Genomic DNA, 24,374 nt, shown 5'->3' on the forward strand with positions numbered 1-24,374 from the left:
ATACTATCTTTTCTACTATTATGACTTAATTCTTCAATGTTTTATTTATATGATTTAAATCTATGCTTATGTTTTTAAAATGAAATAATCAAGTTTATTACCTCTGCAAATAAAGTACCCTGGGGTTCCAGATAGAGACACATGCCATGTCGCTGGTTGTCTAAAAAATCTTCTAACCTTAGAAATTTTACTGCACAGAGAGATCGCCAATCACGCCAATAAACTGAAATTTCCAGTTCACGTGACTAAGACAATTAAAAAAAAAAAAAAAGAACAAAAAAACAAAAAACATACATACATCATTGGAACACACTTGAATTAAACACTATACAATTAAAATATTTCTATTCAAAAGACCAAAGTTTATAACAAAAGAGCATTTGAAGATGTACAAATGAACAAAGCTATGTATATCTCTACTTAATTTAAAAGGAAAATTTAGTTTATACTAGATCAAACAATAATAAAATGTATCAGAGGTACAAATCAATTTTAAGTACCAGGCTCTTGTAAATATTTTCTTTTTAGAATTCTGCAAATTATCTACAAAAATGGATAAATATTTTTCTTTTAGGCTCTGTAAATAATAAATTCTTGATGGTAATTTTCAATTTATGAAACTACATATCTTATTTAAGTCCATAATCCTCAACCCCTAATTTGGAAGGCTATTATCTTATACTACATAAAATCTATTTTGATCAGGAAAAATATGGGAAATGTATAATAGAACTGGATCAGGGACATACACATATGTACACACAAATATGCAAAGACCTCAAAATAGAAAAAGAAAAGAAAAAACAGAAAAAGAAAAGAACACCTAGATTTCCATCATAATAACTAGTATTTATAACAATCTTTAAGGTTTTACAAAGCTCTTCCCATATTATTTAATTTAGTATTTACAATTCTGTGAGGTAGGTATTTTTATATAACCATGTGTCAAGAAGTTAATGGTTATTCAAAAATGGAATTGGAGTTGAATAGATGGTAGTAGGTAGATAGGAAGGGGGATATTTTCCCTGTTAGGAGGCTGCTTTTTTAGGTAGTACATGAAAACATTTTTTTTGCACACACAGGTTAAGAAGGCAGATAGTCATGTGTCTGTTACGTAACAATCAAATACAGTCAAGTTCTACAGCTTACAAGTCTTGTAACACAGGACAAAAAAATTAGAGAGCAAGATAAAAGGCAATTATACAAAGCTTACATCTAAGGTAGTTGGAGAAGCCAATAGGAAACCTGTTGTCATATTTATGAATTCATCTATTTTATCACTGACCTCTCACTCACTTTTACCCTACATGAACATTCTATCCTGAAATAGCCAAGTCATAGACCTCAATACATGTTGTTTATCAATATTCTGATTGGAAGCATGATAGAATGAAAAAGAGCCATGGATTTGAGTTAGGAGAATCATGAATTAGAATCTACTTTCGTTCATTCACTAGCTATTTGATAATGGATTCACAGGGTTGTTAAAGTCGAGTCAGATAATGTATAAATCCAAAAGTAGTAACTAAATGTCAGTTGTGATTATTATTGAATGAGCTCTGGTAACTGAAAGATTGATCTTAATCATCTCAACCTCCTTCTCCCAATCTCTTAATTCCTTGCTATCCACTTGCTGCTTCAATGTCTTCTCCAAATGTGCCCAGGTTTCTCCTAAACTAAACAAACAGATCTATTAATACTATCACAGGTTCAAGAAACTGATAACTCTTTTCTCTTATATAATTAAACTCCTAGAAACCACTGCTTGTTTAATTCTCTTCAGTTCCACTTCCTACCTCATCATTGTACTGAAACTGGTCTCTTCAAAGTAACTAACAATCTCTAAATGTTCAGTCAAATGGCCTTTTTTTCAAAACTCATCCTTTTTGATCTCTCTGAAGCATTAGAAACAGTTGGTCACTTTTTCTTCTTGAGCCCTTTCCCCTTTCTAAGTTTTTGGGATTCCCTTTTTTCTTAAGTGTCACCATTTCTCAAATCTCCTTTGCTGGGTTATCATCCATGCCACCTCTCAACTGGAGGACTAAAAAGAGTAGAGAGAATGTTCTCTCCTGAATTTTTCTACTCACAAGTTCAAAATTTATAAGTCTGACTTTGGACTCTCTCCCGATCTCCAGTCCTACAGTACAAACTACTTGCTGAACATTCTGAATTTGATGTTCCAAAAGCACCTCAAATTCAATATGTTCAAAGCACAATATATTATTTTCCATTATAACTCCCCTAAACTTCCTTGTTTCTGTCTAAAGAAAAAACATTCTTCCAGTTAGTTCAGGTTTGCAAGCTTGGTTTCATCCTCAATTCTCTATTCCAATCAGCTGCTAAATCTTGTTAATTCTTCCTCCAAAAGAATTCTTTATATTCCTTCCCCCACCTTTTCCTCCAATCACAAATCCACCACTTTCACATAGGTTGAGGCCCCCACTGTCTCATCTGAATTGCTAGAGAAGCCCCAATAATTTCTTTCCTGACCTTCCAGCATTTAAGGAGAACATTCAGAGACTTCATCTAATGATTTCTCACCTAGCTGCTTTCCTAGACTTCGTCATCTCTAACAACTCATAATTTTTTGTGAGATGAAACCAACACTTCCTAATCATTTCTTTGGCTACATTTCATGGGCCCTTTAATTCTACCTCCACCCCTGCTTTTTCATGAATGGTCTTTTCCATCAGACTGTGAGCTCCACGAGGGCAGGGATTGTTTGTTTTTTTACTTTCTCTGTATCCCCATGACTTAGCACCTGGCATATATAGGCATTTAATAAACAGGTATTATCCTAGTTTCTCCTCTCTCTAATTCTGCAAATCACCTTCCTATTTATTTTGATATACTTCTATTTGTACATGCTGTATCAATGAGGAGAACATCAGGCCTTGTTGAAAGATAATGATATATTCTACAAAATAAATGTAATTATAAAACTGGGGCAGAAGTTATCCAGGGTCACAAAGATAACAAGTGGCTGAGGACAAGGGGGAATAAGATTGGGTAGGTATTATAAGGATCTGAAACATGGGGGAAAGCCCACTAGACTTAAATCTGATTGCTGTATACTTCTGGATCAGGTATGGCATGATGAAAGGAACATTTTGTGAAGATTAGCCTGATAGGGAAAATAGTTTCTGAAAGAGAGAATGCACATAAGGAAGCATTATAGAAGGTTTTAGTACTACAGAATGAGAAAATGGCCTGGTTAAGGAAGGTGGTAATGAAAGTAGAAAGGATCATAGGTGGAAGACATCTCAAACATAGAGAACCTGGTAAAAATGAAAATGAATCAAAAATGATTTTCAAGTTTCATGCCTAAAAGAATGAAGGGTTTTTCTAAATCCTCTTCCACCCCCCTTCTGCCCCCTATGTCATTCAAGTTAAAAGATATTCTCACCCAAATCTAATCTTCCTAGAACACCTTTTCCCTTTTCTCAGGGCTATCTCCCAATCAATCACTCCCTACTTGGTATTATGCTTATCTGTGTTCTTTTTTAACCTAATTAAAATATGAAGGTAGACATATTTCAACATAATGTCTTGCATATAAGAGTCTCTTAACTACTTCTTTCTTATTGAATTACTGGGGGAAAAGCAAAATTTGAGACATTTACTTGCAACTCCATATATTCCAATGGATCCATGATTTCACTGATGTGAGTAATCCCTTAAATGACACAGACTACAATCCAGCATCCCCATCTATTCTTTGGGACCTCCATCATTGTTTACAAACCTTTACAAAAAGGTTCCAACATGGGGTCCACACAATATGCTAAGAGCTTTTCTATTGAATCCCCTGCCATTGTGAAGAGATTAACAGAGCATTTGGGCTGTCCAACATTTATTCATTGTTTATTGCTATGTGAGAAGAGCATACATTTCTGATCATGTATTTCTTTCCTTTTCAGAGACATCAAACTTGCTACAATACAGATTAAAATTTAATTGGGGAATGTTTAAGAAAATAAAAATGAAATAACACAAATAATGATAAATTTGTTTTAAATATCCAAGTCCATAAGAATTCACTTCTATTTGAATTTGACATCACTTATCTTTTATAACTGGGATGCTTAGATGCATCATCTGGAATATTGAGCCTGCAGTTAGAGAGAGACGAGTTAAAATCTGGCCTTAGTCACTTATTAGCTGTATGACCCTGAGCAAGTCCATTCAATCCTATTTGCCTCAGCTTTTTTCATCTATAAGATGAGCTGGAGAAGGAAATGGCCAACCATTCTAGTATTTTTGCTACAAAATCCCCAAATGACATCAGAATTGTCAATCACAACTGAAAATGAGTGAACAGCAAAATGTTCTCCTAGAAAGGGATAGTCCTAGATCCATAGAGCTAGTCCTGAAGTCAGAAAGAGCTGGATTTCAAGTTCTTTCTTACTCAGCCCATGCTACTATGTAAAGTTATTAACTTCTTGTTGTGAGAGCAGCGTTCCAGGACTAGAAAGAAAGTGTTGATCTGCAAGTATGCTGGGAATTTTTTTGTGGGGAGCTCTCCAAAGTGATGAGATCACAGATATAGACTAAAAAAAGAAAACATCAATAAAACACTACAACAAATATGTTTCTAGCTTAGTGAGAAGGCAGGTGTTTATTAAAGAACTTTGTAATTTGCCAAAAGATTGCTCAATCACTTTTCTCCTCCTGTTCAATAATAGACTCAATTCAAGACACTACTTCTTATAGTATCTGTCCAACAAAAATATATCCACTGACAATCTTGATAGGTAAATATCTGTTTAACATAGTCAAAACAATGAGATTTCTTCATCCACTTGGTTTTTCCTATTTGGATTACTGGTCCAAATTCCTGAATAATTACAGATCTCATTAAAGAGGCTCTAAAACATTTTAGAGCTTGCAATTATCTCTAGGAAATACCCATCTAATTTGGTTTCTGTACCACAGACATGTTTTGTGCCATGTTTGATATTAAGAAATAGAAGATGGAACAAGGGTGATATTTTTATTTCAGAGAATTTTACATACGTGTTTAACATATATGAGGAAAACATTTGGTTGGGAAAAGGAACTTTTAAGGTCATATTTCACTTCACCAAATTAAATGATTCTTTAAAATCAATAAATAGCATGTGACTTTGTATTTTCTACATCTTTCAGTCAATTAGTATAATGGCAAAAAATGTGGGCTGGAATATTACTTTGCTAACAACAACCTGTTTTCATCTAACATGGACTGTTCTTATATATGGAAAAAAAATTCATGCATCAGCAGTTATTATAATTCTCTTGATTACCTTTGCCAGGGATAAGAGGAAATAATAGTTTTGAGATTTTTTTTCCTATGCCTTTGAAATCTGCCCATGCTTAAACTTTATGAGAACAGATATTCCTTAAAGTCCTAAAAATTGTGACCTCTCTGGTAGTTTAATACATTTTCTTTTCCCCATAGTTCTCTTTAGTGCTATTTCTATTTCCTTTGAAGCACATCTGGAATTGTGATGAAATATGGATGCTCCACTGTTCTTGATGGTGAAAAACTTCTCATAAAAAATTTTGCAGATCTTTTCCATCTTTCATTTCCTTAATATTCTGCCCTTATATTGACTATACTTAGCAGAATTTCTCACCAAGTTTGGTTTAAACTTTCCAAAATACTGCCACTGGTTTTATGAGGAAAATTTGCTCATTCTTCCATCATCTTTTTCTATAAAATTTTACAAGAGTTTATAGTTCAAATGAGGGTTACCATTTCTCTTCTCTTGGAATAACACCAATAATAGTAACATAGCACTTAATATGTGTCAAGGACTATGCTAGTGCTTTGCAAATATTATCTCATTTGATCCTTATAGCAATTCTGTGAGGTAGATGTTATTCCTCACACAGCTTGTATATGAGAGGCTGGATTTGAACTTAGTCTTTTCTTTGGGTTCCTGCCATATGCACTGTTATGAGCTAGATGCAAAATTGAACAAATATTTGTTAGAGTAGTTTTGGGGCCCTTACCAATTTAGGTGAACCTCTGAATGAAAACATATACTGTGTCAATTCTATTTCTATCCATAATTTCCCCTGTTTTGGTTAATAATAACTTGTTCAAATTTATTAGGCTGTAGTTAGATATGTATTATTTTTTCCAATAATTTTATTTTTACTTCCAACTTTATATTAATTTTGACCTTTTAATAACAATAACTAACAAGTTAGTGGTCTACCCATACATAAAGAGCTGATTTAGTAATGATTCTCACCATTAGTAATAAACCATTTCTTATCCTGAAATATTATCAAATTCAATTTTTAGTGCTGTTACTTGGTACTTACCATATCCAGTTCTTTTTGAATCTTTTTCTCAAAGAAAATATTCATAATGTAGAGGTGTGAAATATGTGCGTTTTGCCTATAAGTCTTTGACCCGTCTCATTCTTTACTTCTGAGGTCAAGTTTTCAAACAATGTGTGTTTTGCTTTGAAGAATCTCATCAAATTCTTTGTTGAATTTCTCTACTTTTTCATCCTTTACAGCAAATGTTGGTACAGAAAGTGCATTATTTATATGATGGTCTTTTTACAAACAATCATCATGAACACTATGAGATGATCTAATGCTTCATGTAATGATCTTTCTTGTTGCTCTCCTTTGCAAAGATAGCCTGTATGCTCTTCTTCAATTTAGTTTCAATTTCCTTTTGGTTTTTTAGTTTAAGTATATAGCAAGAATGTCAACATTAATGCTCGTCAATTGCTCCAGTACTATGTCCACAACACAAGGAACTTGTATTAAAAGTGCCAACAATCAACCTAAAAAAACTTTTTAAAAGATGTGATTTTTAGCATGTTCTGCCCATCTTTTCCCTGCAACTTATGAAAAAGCAGAAGAGGAATGCATAAGACTGAACGTCATTCTATATTTTTTCTTTCTCTCATGTTGCCACAGCCAAAGAATTCATACCAAGTGGCCAGGCTGCTGTTTATGTGCTGAGTAAGGCTGATACTTGGAAAGTTGTTAGTGAATTGCTGAGACTGTAAGAGTTCCAGACTTGGAGAATCTGCCAGAGCTTGTGATCTGCTGGCATAGACTTTTTCACAAGTTATAAAGGATGAGAGGTAGAGAGAGTGTAATTATAGGACAGAATTAGTTGAGCAATTGGGTCCTAGATCCATTTTCAGAGCTTCATTAATCCTTGGGATCCTTGTTGTTATTTACTAAATATTGGTGACTCATCCAGAATTACAGTGCAATCAAAGCTAAGTGGCAAAGCTAAATTGGAATCAATTTCTCTCCCAACATCTCTTCTGTCTGCCATAAATACCTTAGGAAAAATACTTTAGTTTTCAAATTTTAGATTTAGGGCTTAAACATCATAATTCTGACAATTCAAGTATGGATGTACACTGTAGAATCCAAATGTATTTACATTCTCAGTTCAGGTACATGTAAATGCATCAGAGGTGGGTAAATCTTAACTGTTACTTAATGTTGATTACAATGACAGAAAGCTAGTTACTTTTAAATTTAATTTTCTCTCTCCTGCTAGGGGCAAAATGGTTCTCTTTGGACAAAATCTCTGCTGACAGTAATAGCAAACATTTCAAAATTTTAAAATCCCCCAACACCTTTGAATACTAACATGTATAGGGAAGGAGGAAAAAAAGGGAATGGGAAGTGTTAGAAGATGAAAGGAATGTGACAAATTAAGAGAGAAGAAAACATGTATGTAAATGTGAAACTTTATCGGGTAGCTTACAATTTATAATAGAGGAAAAAAATTACTAACAATTTCCTTTGACTAGGAGAGCTGACTTATATTTGCAAGATATTGTGATCTTTAAACTTGAATGAAATATGACCTAATAGTATCACTAAAATGACTAAATGATAAGGTAATATGCAATCTCATCTAAGCATTTTTACAGAAAAAGAAAGATTTTGTTAAGAGTAAATTAACAGAAATAATTCTTTTGTGATCAAAGCCATGAATTAGATTCCTGGGTAGGTCAGTTGTTATTTCATGGCCACAGATCTTCTTATTTCATATGTATACTAATAATAGAGAGATCACATTAAAAGTGTGATGAACAAAATTCAAACCCATAACCGTCTAGAAGAACTCAAAGAACATATCCTATAATCAGTAGCTTCATCTTTGTAAATGGACAGTAAATTATTCATTTAATTATCTGAGTTACTTGATTTAATACAAATTACACTATTGCAAAATGTTAACTAATTAGATGAAACTAAAACAGCAACTAGGTTAGTAATCTTATACTCAATTTATCACTTATGAATTTTCAGGGGGTACTCAAGTGAATGAAGACTGTCATCACTTTGTTCCCATTGAAAACCAAAATTCTCAAAATTTTTAAGTATAAGATTTAGGAATGTGACCTAAATATAAAAAGAAAATAAAGATATTATAGTTAATAGATGTGGCATTAAAAATCCTATCATCTTACCCTATCAAGTTCCAGTGTAAACTTCTGGTCCCAACACTGATTAGAAATGGGTTTCCAGCTAGTTTGACCAACCACGGTATTGTCGAGCTTCAAAACTGCACAGATGTCATCTGTAAAAAAATTTCAAAAACTGCATTTAACAAGATAAAATGACTGAGTGCAACAAAAAAGTGGCCCTCTACAATTATGCAGATACAAAACTATTACAACTCTCTGAAAATGCTATCTTTACAAGCAAGGTTGAGGTATTTAAAATTTTAAATCTTAAAAGAGTACATTTTAAAACATTCACTCATTCCAAATAATAAATATAAAAATATGTCCACCTTCAGGACTTGTTCCTTCAAGTCTAGTTTAGATATCACGACCTCCTCTGCGATGCTATCTTGGATGCCCAATTTAGAATTAATCTTTCTTTCCTTCCTCAAGTTTTTCTTATCATATTAAGCTTTTAGATACTAAATTTTAAAAGTTTACAATAATTATTTACATATATAGTTCACCAAACCTGTTTACTTTAATAATGTAGGCTATGCTGTTTTTTCTCTTTCTCTTCAGGATCTAGTATTGTTTTCCATTTAGCAAGCACTTCAATGTTTGGTGAATTGTACCCTAGGATCACAAAATTTATAACTGGAAGGGACTAGTCCCTCTATTTCATTTTTCAGATCATAATAGCATGGGTCAGAGAGAGGAAATGAAATGACCTTTCCTAAGCTCAAAGAGGGAAGATGTATAGAACCAGGAGTCAAACCCAGGCCTTGGGTGACTATATCATTATAATTTCAGTGTTATTTGAAAAATGATGAAAAACAGGACAAATGCCATCAGATTAGGAAAAGGCAAATGCCACCCCAAATTTGAAAAAAGGGATAAGAACCAAACCTGCAAATTCTGACTTTTAATTCTGAGAAAATTCTACAGTAGATCATTAAAGCAATGATTGGTGAATATGTAGAATAGAAAAGAAAGTAATGGTTATAAAGAGCCAACACAGCCAAAGACAGAACATGCTAGACTAAATTTACATCCATTTTTCACAGCATTACTCAATAGATAAGGAAAATGTAGATTTCAATAAAGATTTTGGCAATGTTTTTCAAAAAACTTTTGTAAAAAAGGAATACAACCATAATGACTCCAAACTCATTGGATGGCTGGCTTCAAAGTGTGGTTATTAGGGCTTTGACATAAATGTGGCAGGAATCCTCCATGGGAATGCTCTAGGAATCTGTGCTTGGCCTTGGGTCATTAAATATTTTGTCAATAAGCTGAATAAAAGGCTTAGATAGTGAGCTCATGAAATCTGAAGGCAATCCAGAGCTTGGAGGGATAGTAAGCACAGTGAGAGTTAAGAGTCAGGATCTAAAAGGTTCTCAACAGAGTACAACACTAGATTGAATTTATTAAGGTGAAACTCAAAAGGGACAAATGCTTATATTTACTCAGCCTAAATGTGGGCTTAAAAAAAAATCCACTTCATAAGTATATTGTGAGGGAGGGAAGATCAAACAGTAATAATTTTGGAAAAAGACCATAAGATCCCAGATGGAAAGTTGACAGATCTGCAATCTGATCTCATTTTACAGACAGGGACTTGGTCAAACTCAGAGAACCTCTGTGTCAGAGGCTAGACTTGGGGCCTGGCTGGTGCTTTTCTTATTGGTCTTGCTGCCCCTCTTCCGGGGGTTTCAGGGGACTGAAGGTTGGGTTGAGTCGGCATGTCATCTCATGGCGCCACTGCACTCTGTCTCAGTTCCACATCATCAGGAAAGCTGTTCCTCTCAAAAAGAAAGAGCTGAAGAAGGATCCCGATAAGCCAGAGAACACAGACAAACAGTGAAAAGTCTTGAGGACAAATTATAGGAGGACTAGCTGAGAAGATTGTGGGTATCTAGCTTGAAGAAGAAAAGACTACGTGGCAGTATGATTTTATTCAAGTACTTAAATGAAGGACAAAACCAGAAACAATGAGTGAAAGTTGCAAAATGCATGATTTAGATTTCTATAATTATCAAATGATAGACAACATGACAATAATTAGGAAACAAGAAAATGCAGGGAAAGTCACAGATACAGAGACAAATTTCCTCTGTAGTTATCAAGCACACAACATATGTCAGCTATCGTGCTATGTCCTGGAAACAAAAGACAGGAAGGACACCAGAACTTGCATGTCACCTCTTGATGTTCATTAGCTCTGTGACTCTGGGTAAGCTGCTGAACCTCCCTGAATCACTCTGTTCAGTAGAATGAGGCTGATCATTGCATCTACATCATGGGGCTGTCACCAGGAACAAATACAAAAGTAAAGTGTCTCACTAACACTGAAATATATGAACATCAGTGAAAAGAAATACAAAGTGGTGAGAGAAGTAGCAGCACTAAAGAAAGAGATGTCTCAATTCAAGAAAAGGTGTAGAGAGTGCACTGAGACCCAAAAAAACATGTCCTATTTATCCACTTACCACAAATGTTTTCATGTAAATGCTATGTAGCATGAGTTCTTTTCTTAAAATGAGCAAGTAAAAAATGATCCTTTGGCTTATATCTGTAGCAATTAATGTGATAAACTATCACATTTGCCCAAAGAGAATCCTACTATAAACCACCTTTCACTAAATGACTATGAGAGGAAATCTCTTGCTTTCCTTAAGTCCACTTAAACTTGTATTATCCTATGTCCTTAAAGAGTTTCTTTGGCTCATCTTATGACAATCATTGCCTTTAGGAGCTCAAAGTGCTTGCTTTGTCTAGTCTTCAAACATGGGTTACTCTAGCAGTATCCCCTGTTGCTAGAAAGGCTTTAATGACCTTATGAGTGATCCTATCTTTTGATTCTAAATTGTGAACAGCTTAGAGGTTACATAAAACTTTCAAGACGCACATACACATAAATACACAGTAGTTTACATCTGGCACAAAACTTGATATGTAAAAACAGGTGTTTTTAAATTGGGGTCTGTGAATCTCATTTTCAATGCATTTCATATATGATTGATAAATTCATTTCAATATAATTGATTTCCTTAGTACTTCTATGTATTTTATTTTCTATTTAAAAGTATGATTCTGAAAAGGGCTTTATAGGTTTCACCAGACTGCCACAGGTATCTTTGACACACCAAAAAGTTAAGAATCCAACCTCTAAAGTCTTACTTTTATCTTCCAAAAGAAAACTTAACACTTCTGATTTAGTTATTTAATCCCTTTCTTTTTCATAGTCAGTCTTTGCTTCTCTACTGAAAATATCAATTCAATCAGCTCATTCTAACTGAATTCCCATTACCAAAGTCTCGATCCAAGTTTTAAGAACATTATGTTTGGAAATCTTTTTGTTTCCCAAATTTCAGCCTAGCCTTCACCTTAAAACATTTAATATTTTCAAACTCATGTTGTCTTCAGTCTTGTCACTTTGATTTTGCTTATTCCTTGCTACAATGGCTACCTGCTTGCTATTATTTTTCAAATGAAAGTGAAATTTAACAACTGTCTTCAAATGTTCTCCATCCACTAAACTTTATTGAAATACAAAACAACTGGAGAAAGCAATGTTATATTTTTAGTTTTAACACTTATATGAGACTACAACCACCATCTTGACATTTTTTCTGTCATTCATTCCAGTTTTCAAGGGAGACTGGTTTACTATAAATTAATGCATGTGTGCACTCACACCCACCCCACCCCAATCTAAGCAATTAAGTCATTTACTTATATAAACTAACTAAATGGGATTGATGGTTGGTCATCATAAAGAGACAAAAGGACTGTTTAACAAAGCCCTAAAAGACTGAACAATACTATTTAGGATCATAAAGTTCAGGATCCCTCCCCAGTAGGAGTCTAGAAAATGTGCTGAACACATTGTTTTATGAGTATAATATACTTTTTGGTTCTTGCCTCTGAAGTACTTTTGAAAAGTTTTACTAGATTATATTACATATATAAAGCCAACTTTTAAAATGAAAATCTAACTTGTTTCATACATTGAATAATCAAGACAACTTCACTGATATCTTCTTTCCTACTCTTTCTGAGATCCCTCCTGTTCAATAGTAGTCATTTCTGTCAACTACTTCTACAGGAAATCCTAAGTTCTGTTATCTAATATCAGTTTTTCTAAAATCAGTAAGAGGATAACAGAGCAGGAAACGTGAGACCTAGCTACTGAATTTTGAACAAGTAGATTTTAATATGGTTTATATATTTCTATAATCACCATAAAAATCACTTTTCTATTTTTAATTTTTTTTTCCTGCAGAGCTCTTAAGTACTACTTCTTTTTATTCGCACACTGAAGTTTCTTATTTATGCCTTTTTAATGTTTAGAAAATTAAGAAAATTAGTTACTGAACTGGACAAGTCATCTGTTTTTAGCAGGTTTCGACTACTCCCACTTTTACTTTTGCTTGTTCTGCTCATGAAGGATGATCTCGTTTCACTTGGGCTCCAGCCAGGCAGTGTAACTGATGTTGCTTTTGAACGTCCAGGGACATTCTCTAGTATATCTTGGCAGCCCATGAGTCGAACTTCCAAAGTACCTGTTAACATGAACATATATATAAGAGCTTCAATTTGTTGTGGAAATGCAAAAGTTATAATAAAAATATAAGCAATCAAAATAATTTCTATGAACAAATTGTTTTTCTTTCTTAATAATAACTGATGAAAGTGGAGGCTTCCGATAATTCAATGAAGGAAACAGAAGTATGGGATTTTTATCTTTATCTGGATATCCCACCATACCTCAATAACACCACTCAAACAAGCTATTTTCTATTAAACTCTTACTATATACAAACCTTTCCCTGCTGCTAACTTTGTTTCTATTGTCATCATGAAAATTACCAATCATCAAGGCTTGAAACCTCAAACTCTACTCTTTGCTTAATTTCCTTTCTCCCTCCTATTCAATCAGTTGCCAAGATGCATTAATTCTCTGCTCAGATCTGTAAATTGTCATTATTTTATTTAAGGCTTTTATCTTTTGGCTGAGAGTATGGTTAATAAACTCTTAACTAAGCTTTTTTCTTTATTCTCAGCATCCTCCATCATAACAGCATCAGTATAATCTTCCTATTTCATGTGACTCCATTAAAATTTTTTCAGTAGTTCCTTATTTCCTACTGAAAAAAATTTTAAAATTTCATTCTGACATTCAAAGCTTCTCTATAAATCGTCTTTAAATTATATTTTCCACCTTAATCTAGGCTTCCTTCACATATCTTATTCTGCTTTCTCCTATATCTATATATTCACTTTCATTACTTCCCTCCATGAAGGAGGCACCTTTCCATAATCTCTCTATCCTTCTTCAGAACCTCTTCTATCATTTTGCTTGAATCTGTTTTCTACTTCTTAGTACATGTTTATTTGAATTAGTTTCTGTATTAGCCCGTAAGCTCCTACAAGACACAGAATTTTTCTTTATATTCCTAGTGCAAAGAAGATAAATTTGGACACAGAAATATTTAATATTTCTGAGTAAAGTGAGTTTTTAAAAATGGGAAATATTAGAAGGCATATGTCAGAATTTGCCTTGAATAGCTTAATACAAATCTATCCAAAACATTTATAAAGAGTCTGCTTGGGACAGAATGACTTACTAGGATAGAAAAACCAAAAATGAACAACTTCCTTCTCTCAAGAAGCTTACATTAGTTGGAGAAGAGATCATGTAAGTATAGACAAAATAAATATGAAGTGATATTCTTAGGAAGGTACTAGAAGTTGAAGAGAAATGATAAAGAGCCTAATGTAGACATTTAGGATTGTAAAAGGCAGAAATGAGAAAAGTGCATCATTCCAGGCATGAGGGGCAGCCTATGTAGAAGAATGGGTAGGAGAAAGGACTAAAGAGCATGTGAATAGGTATAAAGTATAAGATGAGTGGAAAAGCAGGTTGAGCTTAGTGGAAGCCTTTAAACAGTACTTAACACCATATAGGAAACATTATATAGATCTTTATTGACTCCCTCGCTCCCTTTACAGAAAGACAAAGCTTTATTTTCTATAATAGATTCAAAGAATTTTAGTTCTGGAAATAACCTTAGATTTATTTTGATAACACTCTTTTACAGAAGAGCAAACTAAAATTCAGATTAAGTAACTTGTCCAAAGTTAAGTAATTAGTGGCAAAATCAAGTCTACAGTTTCTTTGAGCTGCTCTGAGACCTAAGCTCTGAAGCCACTCAGAATCTATCTTACAGTCCTAAGATGCCTCTTTATCTGGTTACCAAATACTACGTGAGCTCCAGTTTATCAATAAAGCCTTTGCTTAGGGCCTGTGCCTACTTTACCTTCTTCACTTCCCTTTTCTTTCAATATTGTATGATAGCTATCTAACTCAGATTTCTCATATCACTCTGAAACTCTCCCTCACATTTATCATGTTCTGTCTTTGTTCAGTAATATATTACATACATGTCTTATCCCTTTCCCTTGTGAGATCATAAATTCTGACAATAGGATCTGTGCCTCATTTCATTTTTGTATCCTTCGTACATAGTCTATAGAAGTGGTACCAAAAGATTAATTAAATTTAAATCAACAGTATTTAAAGTATAACCTGAGTACTGTGGGCCTATATAACTCATGGATACAATTATCAAGCATTTAGTGTGTGGAGAATATTTCACAAAGCAACACACAAAAAAAAAAAAAAAAAAAAAAAAGAGAGAGAAAAAAAATTGTTAAAGACAGTTAACCACTGATCTCCAGGAACCAATGGTCAAGGGGATAAAATAAAAGATAACTAAAACCCTATAATATTACATTTATTAGAGAGTTTTATGCAAAAAGTTTTGTCAGGTCTAATTAAGGAAAATTTATTGATTTAGAAGAAGAGGGGGAACAATCAGGAAAAGATTAACTCAGAGGACAAATATTTGAAATAAATTGTATTTTAAAAGCTGATGATGGGGAAGGAATTGAGAATAGTAGTAACAAAGACAAGGCAGTGAGAGAACAATGCATAATGTCCACTTAATACTGAATGTGGAATTTGTGAAGAATAATAATGTTAGACAAATAGGATCATGTCTTGTAGAAGGTTTTCCATGTCTGGTAAAAAAGCCTGAACTTTACATGAGAACCAATGAATATGTTTTTGTCAAGAATGACATGTGAAGATACCTAAACCAGAAAAATTTTATCTGACAGCATTATGAAAGACAGATTGCAAGAGAGAAGGTGAAAGCTACTGAAACAAACTAGTTAAGCAATGAGAACCTATATTAAAATGGTAACAATGTAAATAGAGACAAGGCAAATGATAGGAAACATGTTGTAGAGATAGGATTCACAAAACCTGAAGAAATAAGAAAAAATAAAAATGAACATAGGAGAGATCAGGTGAATGAATGATGGTGTCACAGACATCAATAATGAAGTCAGGAGGAGGAACAAGTAAGTTTAGGAGGGCAGATAATGAACTAGTTTCAAATATGTTGAGTTTAGAGTGACAGTAAGACTAGACAATGTTCAATGAGCAATTGGAGACACAAGTCTAAACCTCAGAAGAGAGATCAAGATTGAGCAATTGTACAGGGGTGATATGCAAAGGAGTACATAGAATTAGAGAATTACATAGAATGGAGAACACAGGAAAAAAGAAAGTTAAGGGCAGACTGTGAGAAAGAACCATATTAAAGGATTTAGAAGAAGATGAGAAACCAGATAAGGAATCAGATGAAATGGTGAGAAAAATAAGAGAACTTGGATTATAGTATTCTGAAGATGAGAGAGGGAGATAATTAGTAAAAGGTAGCCAACAGAATTAAAACTTCAGGGAAATCAAAAAGGTTGAGGATGGGGGAGGAAAAAGGAGAAGGATTCGATTGCTCCAGAAAAACCAATTTCACTAGTGTAAAAAAAAAAAAAAAAAAAAAATACAGAAGACAGATTCTCTTAAGAAAAAAATCCTGAACATCCAAACTAAAAATTAGGTATGCAAGAAAAGGGGCAAAACAATAAAGATGTTGATCTGGGTATCTAACAAGAATCACTGACCAGCTCATTATACCATCTATTAAAATCAGTTCTAAATGAATATGACTTACCATAAGGGTAACATCATAAACAAATTAAAGGAGCAAGAAAGAAATTACATATTAGATCTACTGAAAGGTAAAGTGTTGATGACTATACAAGATATTGTGAAGAAAGCAGGAGGTGGTAAAACAATTTTGACTGCACAAAATAATCAGCTAACAATAGAAAGCAGGTAAATGGGGGAGAAATCTTTCTGATTAAGATTTCATTTCTAAGATACACAGAGATAATTAAAATTGTTAAAGGTCAAAGGCCACAAAGAAACAGTTTTCACAAGAACCTCATGCTAGCAACAGTCATAGAAAAAAGATGCTTTAACTCACTGGTAATGAGAAGAATTTAAATTAAAACAATTCTAAGGACCATCTCATTCATGCCTATTAGAATGGCAAAGATGACCAAAAAAAAAAAAAAAAAAAAAAAAAAAAAAAAAAAAAAAAAAAAGAAAGAAAAGGAATGCTGGAGAGCTAGAGGAATATAGGTATAGCCATATACCATTGATGTACATGTGAACTGAGTTCAATCACACTAGAAAGCAATTTGAACCTATGGCCCCAAATTTAGTAAGCTGTGTATGCTCTTTGACCCAATGAAATTGCTACGAGGTCTGTTCTCTTAAGAAATGAAAGAAAAAAGAAAAGGCCAGATATGCTTAAAAACATTCACACCATCTCTTTTTATGGACTGGAAACTAAGAAGACATCCATTACTCAGGGAATGGCTGAACAACTTATGTGTGAATATGCTGGAATTCTACTGTGCTATAATAAATGAAAAGGGGGGGATGATTGCAAAGAAACTTTCGAAGACTTATATGAATTAATACAAAATAAAGTTAGCAGTTACTTCTGTTTGGTCTGTTTTTCTTGGTGGTGCAAATGAACAATATGCCTAAAAAAGAACGCATAAAATACTCCATCCCAAATCCATCCCTCTTGTAGCTATCAAAAGGACTATCACACCCAAAGAAGAAGGAAAAGTACCCAAATACACAAAAATATTTTTAGCAGATTTTAACTGTAGTGGCCAAGAACTGGAACCTGAGGATATATTGATTGAATAAATCATACATATAGATATAATGAAATATTGTTGTACTATAATTCATGATGATGATGATGGTATCAGAAAAATATGGGAATATTTTAACTGATGCAGAGTAAACAGAACTAAGAAAACAATTTATACAATACTAATAATATTATAAAGACAGATTGTTTTGAAAACAACCATGATTTCAGAAGACTAATGATGAAACTTGCTATCCATCATATTTGTTTTTGGAAGGAGCCAATGGAGAAATTTGTTTTTGACCACATGTGTTTGTAGCAAGGATTTTGTTTTTCTTTCTCAAATGATGGGGGCTGAGGGATAAGGAAGATTAGAGAGAAAGAATGCATGGATTTTTATTGATGGAAAACAAGAAATTTAAAAAATAAAATAAATACAAAAAAAAAAAAAAAAAAAGTCATGTACTGAACAGGGATGAAAGAGCAGATAGCTGAGAATGAGTAAGAGTTCTAAAGTCTTATAATAATAAAAAGTGTCAGGAGCACTAACATTTAGAAGAAATTGATGTTGAAAATAAATGCTAGAGATGCTAGAAACAGTAAGTGAATTTTATAGCTGTACTATAAATGAAGATTAAAAAGAGATTGAGGCTAATATTTAGGGTGAACAAGAAGATGAAATTAAGAGAGCTCAACTGCTAAACTCTTATTTTGGCTTTGGCTTTATCTTTTAAAGGGCACAATTACTGGACTGGAATGAAGAAACATGCATAATAGGGAGTTGAAATTAGGATAAATTAGGAAATGGTAAAATTTGATAACTTCAAGTTGCCAGGCCCCCGAAAAAATAAAGACATGAGGAAGATTACCAAACCATTGCCAATAACTACAAAGAAATATGGAGATTAGATGCACAAAAGGAATAAAGATGGGTAAACAATACCTGATTCTCAAAGAAAGAGGGAAGTTCTTTTCCATTAGAGATCAATCAGCCCTGACTTTAATTCCTAGCAAAACTCTAGAATACAATAAAGTGATGAGTTCTGTGAGTATTTAGAAAAGAAAAGAAAAAAAAAAAAAAAACCTTCTCAGCTTAATCAAGAAACTTTATCTGGGTTTCAGGATGGTAATGTGTCCAAAGGAAAAAAAAAATTTAAAAAAACTATTCTTGTGAACAAGATGGAAAGACAACATGAAAGATGAAAGGAAATGGACAGATTCAGATCTGGTTAAAGGACCAGAGTAATTCTGAAAATTAGCCTCTCCAGTACAGCCCAAGGAATCTGTTCTTGGTCCTGATTTTCTCAACATTTTTAATTGAACAAATTAACTTACAGACAGAATAAAGATAACATTTTCAAACAACATAACTACAACTCACTTTAGAGAGAAGTAAAATGAAGTCCAAAGAGGTTAACTGGTTTGTCTAAAGTGACATAAACAGAAAAAGGCAGAATTCAGGTTCTCTAACTCCAACTTCAGTGGAATTTATCCAGTTAGTACAACCCCACCCCCTTAGTAAATGTAGGAGAGGCATAAAATTGATATGTTTTCCAGAGCAAGGAAAGAGGTAGAAAGGGAAAAAAAACAAAACAAAACAAAACAGCACATGCTACACCTAAGATGCTTTCCAAGACAGAATAAAATTTCAATTGTTGCTACAGTAAAAATTTGTCTTCTAATGTTTACTCTGACTTCAGTCATTTTCAATCGTATCTGATTCTTTGTGACCCCATTTGGAATTTTTTTAGCAAAGACACTGTAGCAGTTTATCATTTTCTTCTCCAGCTCATTTTACAAATAAAGAAACTGAAGCAGAGTTAAGTGACCTGACCAGAGTCGTACAGGTAATGAGTGTCTGAGGACAGGTGTGGATTCAAGTCCTCCTGACTCCATGATCAGTGCTAAATCCATTATGCAAACTAGTTACTCCTACTTTGATAAATCAGGGTGTTGGATGCTTCAAGTTTTTATTTGGAAAACCTGGCATATGAAAAAATTGGAATAGTGAGAGCTCAAATAATCCTGGTAGTTTAACAGCATATATAGATTATATCGTATTTTGGGAAATTTAATAATCTAAATAATATTTTAAATAAGTAATCACTCCAAAAAACAGTATCATTTTCAGATGAAGGCAGGAGCAACAGTTATTTCCAAGAATCAAAATTCACATATTTGGATATGGCTTGTCACTGACAATTTTGGTAATCTAAATAAATACATAATATATCAACCACTAAAATAGTATAAAAATGAATTTTTAAAAAGCACAATATTCTTAAAGCATAACTAACCCACCACATACCTGTTAGTGCTGCTGGTTTGCATAGTGTGCTATACTGGTTTTGTGTAGATATTACACTCTGCCGTGGACTTAGTGTTGGTGATGCAACAAGAGATAGCTCTTCAATAATAATACTGCTTTTGGGGTGATTTTTAGGAAGTTCGTTCAATCTTTGTTCTAATGAATACTTTAAAAGATCCAACTTTTGACTTGATTCATTAAATCTCGCTTGAGCCTTGAACAGAAAAAAAAAAAAAAAAAGGGTGCTTTCATTCTAATAATTATATTCCTTAAATATTGCATTAAGTTAAAACATTTAATTTGAAAAATTACTTCTGAAAGTGCTTTTCTGTCTGTTACTTTTCCAGATCCAAGTAATTTCATCACATTCTTTGCACCTTCTGCTACTGCAAATTCTATCCTAAAATGATGCCGTAATTCTTCCATCCGAAGTTCAAGAGGACTTATCACAGGTTTTGCTAGAAGAAGAAAAAAAAATTAAGTAAAGTTAATGGAACCAGTTATTTGGATTATGTAAGACAGCTTAGAAGAATTTTAAAAGCAAATGAATATTGATAAGATTAAATCAGAAGGTAATTATTTAAGTGTAAGAAATAGATACTTAATGGATATTAAGTAAAATGTAGGTCTTTATAATTGAGCTGCATTATACATTTAATTTAAATTACAAGTCTGAAAATTTTTTTAGAACTAAGGATAAGCCAGTATGTCCACATGCTGTGTAACATTCCTAGATCACAATAGTCTCTACTTATGCTTGAGAAAATAATGAATTCACTTTCAGGCTCTGATGGACTTTATTTTAGAAAAATGAACTATATGTATTATAAATATGTAATTTCCAAATCAGTTTTAAATGAAAAGTTTAAAATAGCCAAATAGCACTTAATAAAAAATATCATCCCCTGGCCATATTGGCATATCCATAGCTAAGGCTCTGACATTAGTAAGAAGATTAATAGTTCATCTCTAGTTCATCACCATTATCAAAAGCCAGTTCATTGGTCTGGACTGCCTGAAGAATCTGCATCCTTATGACTTCTATTTTTGTCTTGCTGTCCTGAAGTAGCTGTTGAGCGGTGGCAAGGAGTTTTCGATCCTATTAAAAAGGAGTTTCAAAATGTGAGCCAACAAAGGAGCATCATCGTCATTATCAATAAACATTTACTATGAGCTAGGCACTGTGCTAAGCACTGGGAATACAAAAAAAAATAATAATAATAAACCAAAAATATTTAATTTTACACAAATTTAAACAAGCAGTAGCAAAAACACAGAATTAAAAAAGAAATCTATTATACAATATGACAGATCTAGTTGCAAAAATAATAAAATTGGGGAGAAAAAATTTCTATCTTATCAAAAGTGAACAATGGGGAATATTTAAGAAGAATCAAGCAATTCTTAATGTTAAAAAGCCCAAACATAGGAATTATCACCTCTACAGTACCAAGTTTTACAACTATTTTATTCATAAGTAATGTGACACAGAAAGTACAACTATTATTTAGCCTCTAATTTACAAATGAAGAACTTTAGATTCAGATAAGCTGGGTTACTTCTTGAGAGTTATGCAGGTAATAAAGACTAATTTATAAACCCAATCTCAAGTGCATTCTTTTCAATATCACACATTTCACCTCAAAAACCAAAGATAAATCTTCCAATGTGTAAAGTTATTGCTACTTCTCCTGTCCTTAATGTGTACAAAATCTACTGCATTTTTTCTTTTCCATGATCAAGATGGATCAGATATTTAACCACATAAAACAATGTATGCCAAAGTCAGAGCACTTACCCTGAATCATCTCATTATTGAAAAAAAGCAAATTACAATTACATTTGATCATCATACAATCATACAATCTTCTTGCTGCACAATGTTCTCTTGGTTCTACTCATTTCACTTAGCATCAGTTCATGTAAGTTTTTTCCAGGCTTTTTTGAAATCAGCCTGCTGTTTCTTATAGAACAATAATGCTCCATTATATTCATCTACCATAACTTATTCAGCCATTCCCCAAATGATGGGTATTCACTCAAATTCCAATTTCCTGCCACTACAAAAAGGGCTGTTATGAACATTTTTGCATTTATGGGTCCCTTTCCCTTTTTTATTATCAGACCCAGTAGACACTGCTGAATCAAAGGGTATGCCTCATTTCATAGCTCTTTGGGCAGTTTCAAATTGTTCTCAAGAATGGTTGGATCAACGCACAATTCCACTGGCAATGTATTAGTGCCTCAGTTCTCCCACATCCTTTCCAATATTTATCATTATCTTTTCCTGTCATCTTAGCCAATCTCAGAGGCATGAAATAGTACTTCAGAGTTGTCTTAATTTGCATTTTTTCTAATCAATGGTTGAGATTCTTTCATATGACAAGAAATGGTCTTAATTTCTTCTGAAAATTGTCTGATCATATCCTTTGACCATTTCTGAATTGAGAAATGGCTTATATTCTTAGAAAGGGCTTTATCAGAAACTGGCTATAAATTTTCCCCCCAAATTGTCTGTTTCCCTTCTAATCTTGCCTGTATTAGTTTTGTTTGTATAAAACCTTTTTAATTTAACCATCAAAAGCATTCATTTTCCATTTTATAACCTTTGCTGGTTATTCCTTGCCTATAAATTCCTCCCTTCTCCACAGATCTGAGTTAGACTATTCCTTGTTCTCATAATTTGCTTAGAATTCACCCTTTATGTCTAAATCATGAAGCCATTTCAACCTAATCTTGGTATAGGGCATTAGATGTTGGTGAGTACCTAGTTTCTGCCATACCATTTTTTCAATTTTCCCAAAAATTTTTGTCAAATAAGATTTCTTGGATTTATCAAACAATAGATTACTATAGCAATTAACTATTGTGGTCTTGTGAACCTAACCTATTCCACTGAACCACTTCTGTATTTCTTAGCCAGTATCAAATGGTTTGGATAGACTTCTGCTTTGTAACATAATTTTAGATCTGGTACAGCTAAGCTACCTTCATTTCTATTTTTTTTCCCATTAATTCCCTTGAAATTCTCAACCTTTTGTTCTTTCAGATTAATATTATTATTGATTCTAGTGCTATAAAGTAATTTATTTGGCAATTTGATGGTATAGCACCAAATAAGTAGATTAATTTAAGCAGAATTGTCATTCACTGTTATTTTCAACAAATTCAGACTACATCAATTTTTAGAAGTATCTCTACTGTGGCTGTATAATTGGAGTTCCATACTATACTTATTATATTATCAGTTGACAAAACCCGAAAATGATGAATGCTAGAGTGGCTGGAGAAATCAGATATTGCTACTCAGCCTAAAGGTCTAAGAAATCAAAAAAAGAGGAAAAAGACTGATACATCCAAAAATATTTATAGTATCTCTTTTTGAGGTATCAAAGATTTGGAAACTGAGGAATAGCTGAGTAAGTTTTAGGGTAAATAGGATAGAATATTACTGTGCCATAAGAAATAATGAATGGAATGCTTTGGAAAAACCTAGAAGACTTGTATGAACTGATGCAGAGTAGTAGAGCAATTTATACAATAATAATATGATATAGTATTTATTGTAACAATACAGTGTTACAGAATAACAATACTGCAAAGAGAAACAATGTTGAAGAACTTAGAAACTCTCATGAACATCATAATTCCAGAGGACTCATAAGAAAACAAATCAGACACTTCCTGATAGAGAAGTAAAGGACTCAATAGTACAGAATGACATGTTTTTTGGACATGGTCAATGGGGGAAATTTTATCTTACTTGATTATAAATGCTTATAATAAAGGCTTTGTTTTTCTTGCTTTTTCAAATCAACAAGAAGGGAAAGTACTTAGAAAAAAAAAGAAGGTGAATTTTCAAAGGAAAAAACAGAATTTAACTTAAAAAAATGACACCTCTACGAGATGAATCCAAATTCTACATATCTAGCCATTTTCTTGCAAGTAGCAATTCTGGATATAACACCAGCCCTGGAGTCAGGAAGACCTGAGTTAAATCCAGTCTCAGTACTTTTGAGCTAAATGACCCTAGGCATGTCACTTATCTTGTTTGCTTCATCTTTAAATTGTAGTGGAGAAGGAAATGACAAACTACCCCAGTGTCTCTTCCAAGAAAACCCCATATAGGATCATGAAGAGTGGGATACAACTGAAATAACTGAACCTCAACCTGCAAGATATATCCCAAAGGTATCTGACTCAATATTTCTCAAACAGAATTTATTCTTTTTTCTTCCCTCAGAACCCAACCCTTTTCTCATTTCTGTAAAAAGCACCACCATCCTTCCTGTCATTATGTTCACAATCTAGGGAGTTATCCTTACTCTTACAGTTCAAATCAAAAGCAAATATAGATTTTTATATCATTTTCCCATACCCTCAATTAAGAAAGAAATCATTCATATTTAGTCTTTTACCACCATTTATAATTACTAAACAATCCTTTAACTGACATACCCTATACCTCCAGTTTCCTCTTCCAATTGACTCCATACAGCTGTATAATTCATATTCCTAAAGTACACATCTGGCACTTTCCTCCACAAGAAG

The 24,374-nt window shown here is 33.1% G+C and overlaps 1 protein-coding gene across 3 annotated transcripts in view; it reads right to left on the reverse strand.

The window, feature by feature from the left end:
- The window catches only part of PKN2 (protein kinase N2), a 152,776-nt gene that overhangs the window by 38,646 nt on the left and 89,756 nt on the right, over window positions 1-24,374 (reverse strand). For all 3 annotated transcript variants that reach the window (XM_074266308.1, XM_074266309.1, XM_074266310.1), the window contains 6 exons: window positions 20,805-20,922; window positions 20,136-20,281; window positions 19,824-20,037; window positions 12,809-12,994; window positions 8,451-8,560; window positions 102-245 (listed from right to left, as the gene is read on the reverse strand). In XM_074266308.1, the coding sequence (XP_074122409.1) occupies window positions 102-245; window positions 8,451-8,560; window positions 12,809-12,994; window positions 19,824-20,037; window positions 20,136-20,281; window positions 20,805-20,922 (918 nt within the window). The remainder of the gene's footprint in view (window positions 1-101; window positions 246-8,450; window positions 8,561-12,808; window positions 12,995-19,823; window positions 20,038-20,135; window positions 20,282-20,804; window positions 20,923-24,374) is intronic.

The sequence above is a fragment of the Sminthopsis crassicaudata genome, chromosome 4 (genome assembly GCF_048593235.1).
Source record: "Sminthopsis crassicaudata isolate SCR6 chromosome 4, ASM4859323v1, whole genome shotgun sequence".
Classification (NCBI taxonomy): Eukaryota; Metazoa; Chordata; class Mammalia; order Dasyuromorphia; family Dasyuridae; genus Sminthopsis; species Sminthopsis crassicaudata.